This window comes from Oncorhynchus masou, chromosome 3 (genome assembly GCF_036934945.1).
Source record: "Oncorhynchus masou masou isolate Uvic2021 chromosome 3, UVic_Omas_1.1, whole genome shotgun sequence".
Lineage (NCBI taxonomy): Eukaryota > Metazoa > Chordata > Actinopteri > Salmoniformes > Salmonidae > Oncorhynchus > Oncorhynchus masou.
This window is the reverse complement of record NC_088214.1, coordinates 8,764,950-8,783,600: the sequence shown is the minus strand read 5'-3', so window position 1 is coordinate 8,783,600 and position 18,651 is coordinate 8,764,950. Positions and strand designations below refer to the sequence as shown.

Below are 18,651 nucleotides of genomic sequence, written 5' to 3'. Positions count from 1 at the left end.
GTCTCTGTGTTAGTTTCACCAGTCAGGCTGTAATAGGTTTCACGTTCTGTTTGTTGTTTTTGTATTTATTAGTTATTCGTGTATAGTTCGTTCGTTTGTCTTCCTAATAAAACATGAGTAACTTACACGCTGCATTTCGGTCCGACTCTCCTTCAACAAAAGAAGAACACCGTTACAGAATCACCCACCACACTCGGACCGAGCAGCGTGTCAACAGGCAGGTGCAGCCCGAAGTGGAGCCGCGTATTAAGGATTTCTGGACATGGGAGGAAATCCTTGACGGAAGAGGGCCCTGGGCTAAACCAGAGGAGTGTAGCCGCCCAAAAGTGCAGCAGGCGAAGAGGAAACAGGAGCTACACGAAAGGCAACAGAAGCAGCTTCAGTGGGAGAGGCTACACCATTTGGAGAATTGGACATGAGAGGAGGAACTGGACGGAAAAGGACCCTGGGCTCAGCCTGGTGAATATCGCTGCCCCAAGGAGGAATTAGAAGCGGCTAAAGCGGAGAGGCGCAAGTATGAGGAGGCAGCACGGCGACGTGGATGGAAACAGGAGCAGCCCACAATGGAATACAGTATGGATATAACGACGTGGGAAGAAATAGACAGGTGGGCGGCCGACCCAGAGAGAGTGCCGGTGCCCGCCTGGGATTCGCTGGAGCAGTGCGAAGAGGGCTATAGAAGAATGGAGTTGAAAAGAAAGTCACGGCGGCGCAGAGCGAAACCCGAAAAGCAGCCCCAAAATTTCTTGGGGGGGGCTATCAGGGAGTATGGCTGCGTCAGGTAGGAGACCTGCGCAATCTCCCTGTGCTTACCGGGGGGCTAGAGAGACCGGGCAGGCACCGTGTTATGCACGGTGTCCCCAGTGCGGGTGCATAGCCCGGTGCGGTATATTTCAGCTCCGTGTATCGGCCGGGCTAGATTGAGCGTCGAGCCAAATGCTATGAAGCCGGCTCTACGCATCCGGTCTCCAGTGCGTCTCCTTGGGCCGGCTTACATGGCACCAGCCTTGCGCTCGGTGTCTCCGGTTCGCCTACATAGCCCAGTGCGGGCTATTTCTCCTCACAGCACTGGCAGGGCAACCGAGAGTATTCAACCAGGTAAGGTTGGGCAGGCTCGGTGCTCAAGAGCTCCAGTGCGCCTGCACGGTCCGGTCTATCCAGTACCACCTCCACACCCCAGCCCTCCAGTAGCAGCTCCCCGCACTAGGCTTCCTGTGCGTGTCCTCGGCCAAATACCACCAGTGCCAGCACCACGCATCAGGCCTACAGTGCGCCTCGCCTGTTCAGCGCAGCCAGCGCTTTCTCCCTCTCCTGCGCTGTCGGAGTCTCCGTCTGTTCAGCGGTTCTAGAGCCTTCCTCCTCTACAGCGCTGCGGGAGCCTCCTGCCTGTATAGAGCAGCCTGAGCTGCCAGTCTACATGGAGCAGCCAGAGCTGTCAGTTTGTATAGAGCAGCCTGAGCTGCTAGTCTGCATGGAGCAGCCAGAGCTGTCAGTCTGCAAAGAGCTGCCAGTCTGCATGGAGTTGCCAGTCTGCATGGAGTTGCCAGTCTGCATGGAGTTGCCAGTCTGCATGAAGCTGCCAGTCTGCATGGAGCTGCCAGTCTGCAAGGAGCTGCCAGTCTACAAGGAGCTGCCAGTCTGCAAGGAGCTGCCAGTCTGCAAGGAGCCGCCAGAGCTGTCAATCTGCATGGAGCAGCCAGAGCTGCCAGTCAGCATGGAGCAGCCAGAGCCGACAGTCAGTATGGAGCAGCCAGAGCCGATAGTCAGCATGGAGCAGCCAGAGCCGTCAGTCAGCATGAAGCAGCCAGATCTGCCAGTCAGCCAGACTCTTCCAGATCTGCCAGTCAGCCAGACTCTTCCAGATCTGCCAGTCAGCCAGACTCTTCCAGATCCGCCAGACAGCCAGACTCTTCCAGATCTGCCAGTCAACCAGACTCTTCCAGATCTGCCAGTCAGCCAGACTCTTCCAGATCTGCCAGTCAGCCAGACTCTTCCAGATCTGCCAGTCAGCCAGACTCTTCCAGATCTGCCAGTCAGCCAGACTCTTCCAGATCTGCCAGTCAGCCAGACTCTTCCAGATCTGCCAGTCAGCCAGACTCTTCCAGATCCGCCAGACAGCCAGACTCTTCCAGATCTGCCAGTCAACCAGACTCTTCCAGATCCGCCAGTCAGCCAGGATCTGCCAGATCTGCTAGTCAGCCAGGATCCTCCAGTCAGCCAGGATCTGCCAGATCTGCTAGTCAGCCAGGATCCGCCAGTCGGCCAGGATCCGCCAGTCAGCCAGGATCCGCCAGTCAGCCAGGATCCGCCAGTCAGCCAGGATCCACCAGTCAGCCAGGATCTGCCGGATTCAACTGCCTGGCTGGGCTTCATCTCAGTACTGGGCTGCCTCTCAGTGCCGGGCTGCCCCTCAGTCCCGAGCTGCCCCTCAGTCCCGAGCTGCCCCTCAGTCCCGAGCTGCCCCTCAGTCCCGAGCTGCCCCTCAGTCACGAGCTGCTCCTCTGTTATGTAGGGTTCTGGGTGAGGACTATTCGGCCATGGTCGGCGGTTAGGGTGGATTATCCATGGACGCGAAGGGGAGGAACAATGACATTTATGAAGTGGGGTCCACGTCCGGAGCCGGAACCGCCACCATGGACAGACGCCCACCCGGACCCTCCCTATGGTTTTGAGGTGTGTTCGGGAGTCCGCACCTTAGGGGGGTTCTGTCACGCCTTGGTCATTGTATTTTGTGTTTTCGTTATATATTTGGTTAGACCAGGGTGTGACATGGGTTTATTGTATTGTATTTTTGTATTGGGGTTTGTAGTGTTTGGGATTGTAGCTGATTAGGGGTGTGTGTGTGTTAAATAGGTTGGCTGCCTGAGGCGGTTCTCAATCAGAGTCAGGTGATTCTCGTTGTCGCTGATTGGGAACCGTATTTAGGTAGCCTGGTTTTCGCTTTGTATTTCATGGGTGATTGTTCCTGTCTCTGTGTTAGTTTCACCAGTCAGGCTGTAATAGGTTTCACGTTCTGTTTGTTGTTTTTGTATTTATTAGTTATTCGTGTATAGTTCGTTCGTTTGTCTTCCTAATAAAACTTGAGTAACTTACACGCTGCATTTCGGTCCGACTCTCCTTCAACAAAAGAAGAACGCCGTTACACTCCAGCTTCAGCGATTTTTGCAATTCTTTCCAGTCATTGGCAGCAGAGAACTGGAAGGAAAGGCGGCCAAAGGAGGTGTTGGCTTTGGGAACAGTTGCATGAAGGTTGCATGAAAAATAACCATAGGACAACCACGCTCTCACCAAGCTCTAAGAAACGTATGGTTCTCAGAACGTTATGTGTTAGCTGGGGGGGTTCACTTCCCTGCACCACCACTCTCTACACTGGTGTCAGAAGCGGGATGGAAGGCACGGCCCATGAAATTACTGCGGCCAAAAAAATCTTTGAGAGAAAGTATTGTTGTTTTGTTTGGATATGTTGGAAATGTTGTATTCCATGAGAATACAACGATTAAGCATTGTTCAATACAATTCCTTCACTACTGAGATGCAATTATGAGAAACTGAAGTCCTTCGGCTTCATCAACAAGATATTGTAACAACTGTGTTCTTTGAATAACAAACAAAAGATTCAAATTATGAAAGTTCTCCATTTTTTAAATTGCTGTCGTGAGAAATTAGTGGTTCTTAAAAATAAAGCAAGATAAAATTGATTAGATATATAAAAATATAAATAAAAAAAATATATAAATATAATTTACTCTGTTTTTACTCCAGTGATGGAGGGAAAGTACAGAGAGAGAAGTTGTTTGTTCTTTTTTCATCTACAACTTCATCATCAACAGCCTATTCTAACAGTTAAGGCCTAGATTCAATCAGATCAAGCGTTAACTGCCGATAGCCGTTACCTGTATAGCTGATATTTTGCCAGTGTCAGAGGGGAATTTGTGTTGAAGCTGTCAAATTGGTGAAAAGCTGCTCTTGTGATCATTGTCACGAAGTCACACCCCTCCCACTGGTGTTAGAAATTCAGACTGAGAAAGTGTAGGCTATAGGTCTATAGAAATAATTACGCTCAAATTGAAAATCATTCAACGAAATAATGAGGATTTCTATCAGCCTAATCGAGGTGGAGATTACTTCTCACATTCCAGTGTTTAAACTGCTAAACAAAGCGTGCAGGCAATGGCAATGTATGCTTTAGGTATCATGTCGGGAGCGGCTTGTGGATTTGACAGCTCTGACGGTGTTCCACCTCCGACACTGTCACAACATCGGCTATGCAGAAGTTTTTTTAAACCGAACAGAAGACTCCATTTATGAAAGTTCTGTCTGACTTTGTCTTTGAAAATATTTTACATGTGTGCCTAATTTGTAATAATAAACAAGTTGCAGAAGAAGCACAAAATCATTACAGAAATTACATTTCAAAAATACAGCTCTTCTCCAGACGTTGACATGACGTACATTTCACGTTGCGTGCTGAATAAGAGGTTCGAAGATCCATTTAAGACATATTTTTGACGTCAGTATAAAATGTATGTAAAAAAAACTATGTCTTATACAGAAGCAGAAAATGTGTATTTTCTGAATGTTGAAAAAACATAATTTACAGACTTTGAAAATATGTTTCCTATGGAAAATTAAAACTGCACAAACATTCTCAATGAAGTAGGCATTATGTCACAGTAATATAGGAAAGACTAAAGATTGCAGCAGAATATGTATTACTGTTCCCATCTGTCACATGCACTTATGTTCAATTTTTCAAAAGCTTAAAAAAAACTAGTCGATTGACATACCAGTGCTTCTAAACGTGACTTCATTTTGAATATTGAGTAGATCCCTGTGTGTTTATGGTAGAGACTTACCGTGTCTTGTAGTGGTTGCAGCTCAATCGCCTCTTTCCGTCGATATGTAGTTCCATAACAGGAGGCTTGTGAAAGCTGTCTTTTTCCACACAAGAGGATAGGGACAAGAAAATCATCATGAAATTGTTTGTAAAACCTGAACAGTTTCCACCAAAGATGAGACTCTTACAAACAAATCAAGATTAGTCCGGACTGCACCGAAACAAGACCCCAAAAAGACGGCTGGTATGGACAGACGTTGTCGTCGTTAAATGCTTTGTGTGAAATGTAGGCCTTTACTCGTTCACAAGAATACTTCCCACAAGTCTAAAAGCAGGATCAGTGGAATTCTGGGCTAGTAGAAGGAGATTCCACCATATTGCTTAGGTTACCAGTGATGATGTTTAACGGTCATGGCTGCCTTCCCATTTCTGACACCAGTGTAGCGAACAACAATCCCGGGTTGTGGCATGAAAGGCAAAAACCCTACTGGACTTATCATAAACGTCTATAATTGGTGCCAATTCTGAACCAATCTTAGATGCCTTTTTTAAATTTCAAATCAAGGCCGGTCCGGACCAAAAGAATAACTGAAAGACATCCAAAAGACGTTGCCTGATGGTAAATGCTTAGTGGGTTTGTTGTAGTTTGAAATCAGTGCTTCTTAGACATGTTCAATGCAATAATTGATCTACACATGAAGTGGAGGGCACTCTTTCTTTAAGGTTTTCATATTACTGTATTAACATTGATTGCATCAATCATGTTTCATGCGAACCGCCTACGTTCAATTCAAGCTTCAATGAATTATGTAATAGTCTAGGTACAAGCAGTGTTAACATTCCAAAGGCAAATGACACGGAGCACAAGGAGTGGAATGAAATAGCTGAACAGACACGGCAACCTGGCTAAGGATGTCAGTCTACTTATTAAGAAAGTTTAAGAAAACAAAATGTGGCCTTCATGTTTGTGATATCAAAGCAAGATAAAATGGATTAGATATGATTTAATGAATTAGTCCACTTTTGTAGAGATATGGCTTGTCTCCTATCCAGTTTTTCTCTTCACTGTTGGAGAGAGAGAGAGAGAGAGAGAGAGAGAGACAGAGAGAGAGAGAGAGAGAGAAAGCTTTAACTATGTACAGACTCAGTGAGCATAGCCTTGCTATTGAGAAAGGCCGCCATAGGCAGACATGGCTCTCAAGAGAAGACAGGCTATGTGATCACTGCCCACAAAATGAGGTGGAAACTGAGCTGCACTTCCTAACCTCCTGCCCAATGTATGACCATATTAGAGAGACATATTTCCCTCAGATTACACAGATCCACAAAGAATTCAAAAACAAATCCAATTTTGATAAACTCCCATATCTACTGGGTGAAATTCCACAGTGTGCCATCACAGCAGCAAGATTTGTGACCTGTTGCCACGAGAAAAGGGCAACCAGTGAAGAACAAACACCATTGTAAATACAACCCATATTTATGCTTATTTATTTTATCTTGTGTCCTTTACCATTTGTACATTGTTAAAACACTGTATATATATATATAATATGACATTTGTAATGTCTTTATTGTTTTGAAACTTCTGTATGTGTAATGTTTACTGTTAATTTTTATTGTTTATTTCACTTTATATATTCACTTTATATATTATCTACCTCACTTGCTTTGGCAATGTTAACACATGTTTCCCATGCCAATAAAGCCCTTGAATTGAATTGAATTGAAGAGACAGACAGACAGACAGACAGAGAGAGAGAGAGAGAGAGAGAGAGAGAGAGAGAGAGAGAGACAGACAGACAGAGAGAGAGAATGACAGAGAGAGAGAGACAGACAGAGAGACAGAGAGAGAGAGAGAGAGAGAGAGAGAGAGAGAGAGAGAGAGAGAGAGAGAGAGCGAGAGAGAGATGGGAGGGGTACTCTAGAATTCTATATGTCGAGGTGCAAAGTTTCATCCCATTTCAGTGGCATCCTTGGAATAAATGTTTTGCACTTTTCAGCAGAGCAAGGGACACTTATGTGGATAGGATTACAATGAGACCTTTAAACATCTAAGGAAATCATCTCTCCGACTCTTCTCCCTAAGAGTGTGTTTTCTACCAGCATGAGTTCGGAGTGCACAAGCTACTACAACGCAGAGAATGTGTTTATGAATGGCTCTTCGTGTCCTAAAGAAGGGAGCGATCCGAGCGCGACATTCTGCTGCGGATTTAACGATATCAAGTATTGCTGTGATGATCCCAACAGCTTTTTCCCTTATGAGTATGGATACATGTGGTGGCTCAGGTACGTAAGGGATCTTTACTAGCCTTTATGATGGTGTGCTTTTTGGACATAGTTTTTTGTAGAGTTATTACAATGGTAGACTGTGATGCTTTATTTTATCTCAAGAAACCACAAGATGAGAGAGGTTGTTGATCATAATTATACAGCAAAGCGCACACAATTAATACACTAGAATTAAGGATATTTTTTAGGATACTGATAACAGATTTATAGGATCTTCACATTTCAATTGGTTTGCACTGGAGTTATGGTGATCTTATTAACTATAGGCTATTGTATGCCAAACTTATGGAAGGTGATAAATACCTAAATTAAAATCCAACATGAAAATGTGTCAAAGTTCAAATTGATCACGGGAAATGGTTAACCTTATTGGAAGGACATGTCAAATCAAATCGAATCAAATATAGTTGGCCACATACACATGGTCAGCAGATGTTATTATGAGTGTAGCGAAATGCTTGTGCTTCTAGTTCCGACAGTCCAGTAATATCTAACAATTCCCCAACAACTACCTAATACACACAAATCTAAAGGGGTGAATGGGAATATGTACATATACATATATGGATGAGCGATGGCCGAGCAGCATAGGCAAGGTGCAGTATAAAATAGAGTGTATATATATATATATGATATGAGTAATGCAATATATGTAAATATTATTAAAGTGGCATTAAAGTTCCACTGTTTAAAGTGACTAGTGATCCATTTGTTAAAGTGGCCAGTGATTGAGTCAGTGTGTTGGCAGCAGCCTCTGAGTTAGTGATTGCTGTTTAGCAGTCTGATGGCCTTGACACAGAAGCTATTCTTCAATCTGTCGGTCCCAGCTTTGATGCACCTGTACTGACCTTGCCTTCTGGATGATAGCGGGGTGAACAGGCAGTGGCTCGGGTGGTTGTTGTCCTTGATGATCTTTATGGCCTTCCTGTGACATCTGGTGCTGTAGGTGTCATGGAGGGCAGGTAGTTTGCCCCCGGTGATGCGTTGTGCAGACCGCACCACCCTCTGGAAAGCCTTACGGTTGAGGGCGGAGCGGTTGCCGTACCAGGCAGTGATACAGTCCGACAGGATGCTCCCGATTGTGTATCTGTAGAAGTTAGTCAGGCTTTTGGGTGACAAGCCAAATTTCTTCAGCCTCCTGAGGTTGAAAGAGGCGCTGTTGCAGTGTTTTTCCTGACACCACACTCTGAGAGCCCTCCCCTCCTCCCTGTAGGCTGACTCATCGTTGTTGGTCATCAAGCCCACTACTGTTGTGTTGTCTGCAAACTTGATGATTGAGTTGGAGGCGTGCATGGCCACCTAGTTGTGGGCGAACAGCGAGGTACAGGAGGGGGCTGAGCACGCACCTTTGTGGGGCCCCAGTGTTGAGGGTCAGCGAGGTGGAGATGTTGTTTGATTTGATTTGATTTGTTTCCTACCTTCACGACCTGGGAGCGGCCCGTCAGAAAGTCCAGGACCTAATTGCATAGGGTGGAGTTGAGGCCCAGGGCCTCCAGCTTGATAATGAGCTTGGAGGGTACTATGGTGTTGAATGATGAGCTGAAGTCAATGAACAGCATTCTTACATAGGTATTGTTCTTGTCCAGATTGGATAGGGCAGTGTGCACTGTGATGGCTATTGCATTATCTGTGAACCTGTTAGGGCGGAATGCAAACTGAGGTGAGTCTAGTGTGGCCGGTGATATGATTCTTGACTAGTCTCTCGAAGCACTTTGGGGTCATTTAGAAATGTCCTTGTTTTTTTAAAGAAAAGCACATTTTTTGTCCATTTAAAAACACATCAAATTGATCAGAAATACAGTGTAGACATTGTTAATGTTGTAAATTACTATTGTAGCTGGAAACTGATGATTTTTTATGGAATATCCACATTGGTGTGCAGAGGCCCATTATCAGCAACCATCACTCCTTTGTTCCAATGGCACGTTGTGTTAGCTATGTCATGTCTTGTTATGTCTGTTCCTGTCCTTTCTCTTCACTCTGTCTCTCTCTGCTGGTCTTTTTAGGTTACCTTCTCTGTCTCTCATTCTTCAGCTGTTCTACATCTCCCCTAACTAGCTCATTCACTCCTTCCCACCTGTTCTCTCTTCCCCCTCTGATTAGGTCTCTATTTCTCTCTCTGTTCCTGCTATTTCAGTGTCTGATTCTTGTTTGTGTTTTTGATGCCAGAAGCAAGCTGTCGTCCCGTTTGCTTCCACCTTGTCCTATCCTGTCGGAGTCCGCCTGGCAGGTGCATCCTGCATTATACTAACGTTCTTTTTGTTCCATTGACTACGTTGGAAGAGGATTTATGCCATTCCTGTTTTTCATTAAAGAACTCTGTTTTCTGTTAAAACCTTTTGGGTCTTCACTCAAGTACATAACAGAAGAATCAGACCAAGAATGGACCCAGCGGCTCCGGACCCTTTTCACTCCGCCGTCGAGATCCAGGGAGCGATGCTAGGCATTGTCTGCTGCTCGACATGCCGTTGAAACCCTGGCCGTCCAAGTCTCCGACCTCACAAGACAGGTTCACCAACTCCACCTCGATCCACCGCCCACTTCCAGGGTTTCCGAGTCTCCGGAGCCCAGGATCAACAACCCGCCGTGTTACTCTGGGGAGCCCACTGAGTGCCGCTCATTCCTCACTCAGTGTGATGTGGTGTTCTCTCTCCAGCCCAACACTTACTCCAGGAGCGCAGCCCGCATCGCCTACGTCATTTCTCTCCTTACCGGATGGGCGCGTGAGTGGGGCACGGCAATCTGGGAGGCGAGGGCTGAGTGTATTAACCAGTATCAGGACTTTAAGGAGGAGATGATACGGGGTTTTGACCGTTCTGTTTTTGGGGAGGAGGCTTCCAGGGCCCTGTCTTCCCTATGTCAGGGGAATCGATCCATAACGGATTATTCTATTGAGTTTCACTCTCGCTGCCTCTAGTGACTGGAACGAAGCTTTGCTCGCTAACCAGGAATCTCCTCGTCGAGGTTAAGGATGAGATCCTCTCCCGGGAGGTTCCTTCCAGTCTGGACTCCTTAATAGCTCTCGCTATTCGCATAGAGCGACGGTTTGATCTTCGTCGCCGAGCTCGTGGAAAGGAGCTCGCGTTCTCCGTTGCTCCCCTCTCCACATCACTGCCACCTGCCGCATCACTGCCACCCTCCTCCGCCGGCTCGGATGCTGAGCCTATGCAGCTGGGGGTATCCGCATCTCGGCCAAGGAGAAGGAACGGAGAATCACCAATCGCCTCTGTCTCTACTGCGGCTCCGCTGGTCATTTTGTCACCTCATGTCCAGTAAAAGCCAGAGCTCATCAGTAAGAGGAGGGCTACTGGTGAGCGCAACTACTCAGGCCTCTCCTTCTGGATCACGCACTACCTTTCCGGTCCATCTCCGCTGGCCCGGTTCATCTGCTTCCTGCAGTGCCTTGATAGACTCTGGGGCGGAGGGCTGTTTTATGGACGAGACCTGGGCTCGGGAACATGACATTCCTCTCAGACAGTTAGGGGAGCCCACGGCCTTGTTCGCTTTAGATGGTAGTTCTCTCCCCAAGATTCAGCGTGAGACGCTGCCTTTAACCCTCACTGTCTCTGGTAATCATAGCGAAACCATTTCTTTTTTAATTTTTCGTTCACCTTTTACACCTGTTGTTTTGGGTCATCCCTGGCTAGTGCGCCATAACCCTTCTATTAATTGGTCTAGTAATACTATCCTATCCTGGAATGTTTCTTGTCATGTGACCTGTTTAATGTCTGCTATCCCTCCTGTTTCCTCTGTCTCTTCTTCACAGGAGGAGCCTGGCGATTTGACAGGGGTGCCGGAGGAGTATCACGATCTGCGCACGGTGTTCAGTCGTTCCAAGGCCACTTCTCTCCCTCCACACCGGTCGTATGACTGTAGTATTGATCTCCTTCCGGGAACTACTCCCCCCGGGTAGATTATACTCTCTGTCGGCTCCCGAACGTTCTCGAGGATTATTTGTCGGTTTCGCTCGACGCCGGTACCATAGTCTCCTCCTCCTCTCCCCGCCGGAGCGGGGTTTTTTTTTGTTCAGAAGAAGGACGGGTCCCTGCGCCCATGCGTGGATTATCGAGGGCTGAATGACATAACAGTTAAGAATCGTTATCCGCTTCCTCTTATGTCTTCAGCCTTCGAGATCCTGCAGGGAGCCAGGTTTTTCACCAAATTGGACCTTCGTAACGCCTACCATCTCGTGCGCATCAGGGAGGGGGACGAGTGGAAGACGGCGTTTAACACTCCGTTAGGGCACTTTGAATACCGGGTTCTTCCTTTCGGCCTCGTTAACGCTCCAGCTGTCTTTCAGGCACTTTAACGACGTCCTGAGAGACATGCTGAACATTTTTGTTTTCGTTTACATGGACGATATCCTGATTTTTTCACCGTCTCTCTCGATTCATGTTCAGCACGTGCGTCCTCCAGCGCCTTTTGGAGAACTGTCTTTATGTGAAGGCTGAGAAGTGCACTTTTCATGCCGCCTCTGTTCCTTTTCTCGGTTCCGTTATTTCCGCTGAGGGCATTAAGATGGATCCCGCTAAGGTCCAGGCTGTCATTGATTGGCCCGTTCCTAAGTCACGCGTCGAGCTGCAGCGCTTTCTGGGCTTCGCTAATTTCTATCGTCGTTTCATCCGTAATTTCGGTCAGGTGGCAGCTCCCCTCACAGCCCTTACTTCTGTTAAGACGTGCTTTAAGTGGTCCGTTTCCGCCCAGGGAGCTTTTGATCTTCTTAAGAATCGTTTTACATCCGCACCTATTCTTGTTACACCTGACATCTCTAGTCAGTTTGTTGTTGAGGTTGACGCGTCAGAGGTGGGCGTGGGAGCCATTCTTTCTCAGCGCTCTCTCTCTGACGGCAAGGTCCATCCTTGCGCGTTTTCTCTCATCGCTTATCGCCGTCAGAACGTAACTATGATGTTGGTAATCGCGAACTGCTCGCCATCCGCTTAGCCCTAGGCGAATGGCGACAGTGGTTGGAGGGGCGACCGTTCCTTTTGTCGTTTGGACTGACCATAGGAACCTTGAGTACATCCGTTCAGCCAAACGACTTAATGCGCGTCAGGCTCGTTGGGCTCTGTTTTTCGCTCGTTTCGAGTTTGTTATTTCTTATCGTCCGGGCTCAAAAACACCAAGCCTGATGCTTTATCTCGTCTCTTCAGTTCTTCTGAGGTCTCCACCGACCCCGAGGGATTCTCCCTGAGGGGCGTGTTGTCGGGTTGACTGTCTGGGGAATTGAGAGGCAGGTAAAGCAAGCACTCGCTCACACTCCGTCGCCGCGAGCTTGTCCTAGGAACCTTCTGTTCGTTCCCGTTCCTACTCGTCCGGCCGTTCTTCAGTGGGCCCACTCTGCCAAGTTAGCCGGCCACCCCGGCGTTCGGGGGTATGCCAGCGTTTCTGGTGGCCCAGGGAACGTGACATTCGGTCTGCGCGCAGACTAAATCTGGGAACTCTCCTCCTGCCGGCCGTCTCAGACCGCTTCCCATTCCCTCTCGACCGTGGTCTCACATCGCTTTAGATTTTATCACCGGACTGCCTTCATCAGCGGGGAAGACAGTTATTCTTACGGTTGTCGATAGATTCTCTAAGGCGGCTATTTCATTCCTCTCGATAAGCTCCCTTCTGCTAGGAGACGGCTCAGATCATTATCGAGAATGTTTTCCGAATTCATGGCCTTCCGTCTGACGTCGTTTCCGACAGAGGCCCGCAGTTCACGTCTCAATTTTGGAGGGAGTTTTGCCGTTTGATTGGGGCTTCCGTCAGTCTCTCGTCCGGCTTTCATCCCCAGTCTAACGGTCAAGCCGAACGGGCCAATCAGACTGTTGGTCGCATTTTACACAGTCTTTCTTTTCGTAACCCTGGTCTTGGTCAGAACAGCTCCCTGGGCAGAGTAGCCCACAACTGCTTCCCCTCGTCTGCTACCGGTCTATCCCCTTTTCAGAGTAGCCTCGGGTACCAGCCTCCGCTGTTCTCATCTCAGCTCGAGTCCTGGTCCCCTCCGCTCAGGCTTTTGTCCAGCGTTGCGAGCGCACCTGGAAGGGGGTCAGGTCGGCACTTTGCCGTAATAAGACTGATGGGACCAAGAGTCCTAGATATTGTTGCGGTCAGAGAGTATGGCTCTCCACTCAGAACCTTCCCCTTAAGACAGCTTCTACGCAAGTTGGCCCCGCGGTTCATTGGTCCGTTCCGTATTTCTCAGGTCATTAATCCTGTCGCAGTGCGATATCTTCGTCGCGTTCATCTTCCATGTCTCCTGTGTTAAGCCCGTTCTTCGCGCCCCGCTCGTCCCTCCCCCCCATCCTTGTCGAGGGCGCACCCATCTACAGGGTTCGTAAGATTTTGGACATGCGCCCTCGGGGTGTGGTCATCAGTACCTAGTGGATTGGGAGGGGTACGGTCCTGAGGAGAGGAGTTGGGTTCCCTCTCGGGACGTGCTGGACCGTTCTGATCGATGATTTCCTCCGTTGCCGCCATTTCCTCCTCGAGTGCGCCAGGAGGCGCTCGGTGAACTGTCATGTCTTGTTATGTCTGTTCCTGTCCTTTCTCTTCACTCTGTCTCTCTCTGCTGGTCTTTTTAGGTTACCTTCTCTGTCTCTCATTCTTCAGCTGTTCTACATCTCCCCTAACTAGCTCATTCACTCCTTCCCACCTGTTCTCTCTTCCCCCTCTGATTAGGTCTCTATTTCTCTCTCTGTTCCTGCTACTTTCAGTGTCTGATTCTTGTTTGTGTTTTTGATGCCAGAAGCAAGCTGTCGTCCCGTTTGCTTCCACCTTGTCCTATCCTGTCGGAGTCCGCCTGGCAGGTGCATCCTGCATTATACTAACGTTCTTTTTGTTCCATTGACTACGTTGGAAGAGGATTTATGCCATTCCTGTTTTTCATTAAAGAACTCTGTTTTCTGTTAAAACCGCTTTTGGGTCTTCACTCAAGTACATAACAAGCTAATCCAAGTTTATCATTTTAAAATGCTAAATTATCATTAGAAATCCCTTTTTCAATTATGTTAGCACAGCTAAAAACTTTCGTTCTGATTAAAGAAGCAATGGAACTGGCCTTCTTTAGACTAGTTGAGTATCCGGAGCATCAGCATTTGTGGGTTCGATTACAGACTCAAAATGGACAGAAACAAAGAACTTTCTTCTGAAATTCTTCAGTCTATTCTTGTTCTGAGAAATGAAGTCTATTCCATGAGAGAAATTGCCAAGAAACTGAAGATCTCGTACAATGCTGTGTACTACTCCCGTCACAGAACAGCGCAAACTGGCTCTAACCAGAATAGAAAGAGGAGTTGGAGACCCCGGTGCACAACTGAGCAAGAGGACAAGTACATTAGAGTGTCTAGTTTGAGAAACAGATGCCTCACAAGTCCTCAACTGGCAGTTTCATTAAATAGTACCCACAAAACACCAGTCCCAACTTCAACAGTGAAGAGGCGACTCCGGGATGCTGGCCTTCTAGGCAGAGTTCCTCTGTCCAGTGTCTGTGTTCTTTTGCCCATCTTAATCTTTTCTTTTTTTATTGGCCAGTCTGAAATATGTATTTTTCCTTGCAACTCTGCCTAGAAGGCCAGCATCCCGAAGTCACCTCTTCACTGTTGATGTTGAGACTCGCTCTTTCACTCTCTTTTGATGTGTTCTTCCTCTTTTTTCTCTCTCCTCATCTCTCTCTCTCTCTCCTCTTCCCTTCTCTCTACCCCTCTCCATTCCCTCCCTCTCCCCCTCACCATCACCCCCCCCTTCCTTCCCTCCCTCCCCAGCTTTGGGGCTCTGATAGGTCTGTCCATAGCAGCGGTGGTCCTCCTGGCCTTCCTCATCACAGTCTGTGTCCTCTGCTACCTCTTCATCGCCACTAAGCCCAGTCGCCTTGACAACGGCCTGCCACTACGACCACCAGGTAACACAAGTGACCAGAGTTGGCGACATACCATAATAATGGGCCAGCTACTGACGTACCATAAAGATGGGCCAGCTAGTGAGATATCATAATGATGGGCCAGTAGTGACATACCATAATGATGGGCCAGTAGGGACATACCATAATGATGGGCCAGTAGTGACATATCATCATTATTGTCTTGCTTGGGACATACCATAATGATGGGCCAGTAGTACATACCATAATGATGGGCCAGCTAGTGTCATACCATAATGATGGGCCAGCTAGTGAGATATCATAATGATGGGCCAGTAGTGACATAACATAAAGATGGGCCAGCTAGTGAGATATCATAATGATGGGCCAATAGTGACATACCATAAAGATTGGCCAGCTAGTGAGATATTATAATGATGGGCCAGTAGTACATACCATAATGATGGGCCAGCTAGTGTCATACCATAATGATGGGCCAGCTAGTGAGATATCATAATGATGGGCCAGCTAGTGTCATACCATAATGATGGGCCAGCTAGTGAGATACCATAATGATGGGCCAGCTAGTGTCATACCATAATGATGGGCCAGCTAGTGAGATATCATAATGATGGGCCAGCTAGTGTCATACCATAATGATGGGCCAGCTAGTGACATACCACATACCATAATGATGGGCCAGCTAGTGACATACCATAATTATGGGCCAGCTAGTGTCATACCATAATGATGGGCCAGCTAGTGAGATATCATAATGATGGGCCAGCTAGTGTCATACCATAATGATGGGCCAGCTAGTGAGATATCATAATGATGGGCCAGCTAGTGTCATACCATAATGATGGGCCAGCTAGTGATGTCTGGTTTCATAATGATGGGCCAGCTAGTAACATACCATAATGATGGGCCAGCTAGTGACATACCATAATGATGGGCCAGCTAGTGACATACCATAATGATGGGCCAGCTAGTGACATACCATAATGATAGGCCAGCTAGTGACATACCATAATGATGGGCCAGCCAGTGACATACCATAATGATGGGCCAGCTAGTGACATACCATAATGATGGGCCAGCTAGTGACATACCATAATGATGGGCCAGCTAGTGACATACCATAATGACGGGCCAGCTAGCGATGTCTGGTTGGGAATAAAAAAAGAGGACAGCAAAAACACACATTTCTATCTCACAATGAACAAGTACATCTGCAGTGTGTGTGTGTGTGTGTGTCTGTGCGTGCCTGCGTGTGTGTCTCGGTATTCCAGGGTTGGACCCCCGTGAGGGCCCCAGCCACTCCGGCCCAGCACCGTCCATCGGCCCTCAGGGCTTCAGGAAGCACTTCTTCAGCAGGAAGCTGGACTGTGACAACCAGCCACCCGACCCTGAGAGATTGTTCCAGAGGTGCTTCGTCACCACCGTCAACATGGAGGGCCCATCGTAGTGCTCTTAATATGGAGGGCACTTGTAGGATGCTTAGGAGGTAATGGAGGGCCCTTCGTAGGACGCATAAAGGCCTAGTGCAGTCAAAAACGTGATTTATTTGTGTTTGATATATATTTAGGTTGGGATAATACTGTGACATGTTTTTAATAATGATGATGCCCTATTAGTGTAAGAGCTGTTTGTAAAAGACTGCCTGAAATTTCAGCCTGTTTTGGTGGGATGGAGTTTTGGCCTGACTGGTAACATCACCAGGCAGTAAATTGGTTAATAGATTAATAGGCCAATAAGAAAGAGAGTTTCAAAAAATTCAGCCAATAACAGCTAGTTTTCAGTTTTCTCCTCCTCCCAGACCGTCCTTTCAAAGTTCTTGCATGAGAAATTGTTCTTGTTAAGAAGCCATTGTTTCGTTTTGACCATTTTGATTCAAAAACAATCACATTAAGGTACTTAATTGTTACCCAGAAGTTATTTGATATTGAGATAAAAATGTATGCATTGGGCCTTTAATATGAAGGGCACTTCATAGGACGCTGTTTTCTAAAGGCAGTCAGATGCTTACTTGTTCTGACTGGAAATGAGTGTATAGAAGACCACGCCTCACAGTGGGAGGACTGGAGAAGCAACAACCATTAATGACCATGTTCTGTATGGACTGGAGTAGTACTGAGTTTGTCAATGTTCAAACAGTAGTTGGCTGGTTAACCCACTCTAGAAACATTTCAGTTGAGCTTCTTTTTTTTCTGTTGATGAAAATAAACTTAAAAAACAGAAAGACAGAAGTCACACTGGACAACTGTGGAGCCGAAGCATTGTCTGTCTTGCCTCACCTCTGTATTCCAATGTTGTTTGATGAAGCAAGAGAAAGGACAGAGGGAAATATTTTCATTCATTATTTTGTGTTGAGAAATCCATTTTAACTGTGTCTGATTTAACAGAAGCTCGTGTGTCTTCAAGACAGACACTCTCAGATAACAAGCTCCTCAAACCAGCATTAGTGAACTTCAACGCAGACAGTTTGTGTGATTCTTCACCTTCTATCCGGACACTGTTTTCGATCGTCTACGTGTCTGTGTGTGAAATGTTTATTTGGTTGAGAATGTTGCCAATGGGACAACAAGTGTCTACAGCGTATTTGCATCCAATAGAACTGATGAGGAAGCAAATCAGACATAGTACAACACATAACAAACAGAAAGCCTCAGACTTCCAGTTACCTTAACTTGGCCCCTGTTTTCAAAACGTTAAAGGTGGAATCCAGAAAGGTAAAACTGCCATGTCCTTTTGCGATATCACAACAACAGTCACACCCGCTGACATCATCATCATCATCATCATCATTATTATTCCACACGCGATAGACCAACAGCGAACATAATGTAATTATTTATTTTCACGATGCTGGACACTCCATAACCCATCAACAAAAACAAACAAACAAAAACAATTTCATCAACAAAAACAATAACAAATGTGCTGGCGCGCACAGCGGCATCGTTTGCCCTTATGTGGATTTCAGCTTTAAAAAAAGGTAATGTCTGCTATAATATAAAATACATGAAATTGCTTGTTGAAACATTGCATGTTGAACTGTCATCTGTAAACTGTCATGTTTGATTTTCTCAAAACTCAGCATTGATCATGGCAGAGATTATAGAACACATTCCCATATGTTCCACCTCCTGTCCATGCTGCTGTCCACCATGTTCAGAAACACTTTCATTCATGTGGTCAAAGTCATTGTGTCGCCAATTTGCAATATACAATGGTTGCATGTCATGAGGCATCAGTTGTGTGAGTCACTTATTTGTTAGTCATGCTGCAAATAGAGAGTAACGTGTGAAAGAGGAAAGATGTTGCACATTTATGGTGTGTTATCACAGCAGGCACCAAGTTTGATGTTTTCTCAATCTATTAAAGTGTGTGGCTGAGTGCACAACACATTAAAATGTACTTACAAAAATAAATGCATGTGGCCTTTCAATATTCAAAGTGCTTTATAAAAACAAACTATTTCTTTTATATACATTTGAAAAAACAGTGTGAGAAGCAGATGCTATATCAATTTGTGATCAAACATTTACATAAGCTATCCAAGAGCACGGAGCTCTGTCAACACCACGATGTGGTTACATAAAACACAAACTCAAAATGGGACAACTGTTGACGACATCGGGGGTGTTTGGAGCTCACCCTCTCCAACATGAACAGCAAC

At 46.6% G+C, this 18,651-nt stretch overlaps 1 protein-coding gene across 1 annotated transcript; it reads left to right on the top strand.

Annotated features, from left to right (window-relative positions):
- Positions 1–6,722: 6,722 nt before the first annotated feature.
- On the top strand, positions 6,723–18,403 carry LOC135509624 (protein shisa-like-2A). The gene is made up of 3 exons (XM_064930424.1): positions 6,723–7,126; positions 14,875–15,011; positions 16,262–18,403. The coding sequence occupies exons 1-3, from the start codon at positions 6,945–6,947 to the stop codon at positions 16,435–16,437; spliced, it is 495 nt and encodes a 164-aa protein (XP_064786496.1). The 5' UTR covers positions 6,723–6,944; the 3' UTR covers positions 16,438–18,403.
- Positions 18,404–18,651: the final 248 nt, after the last annotated feature.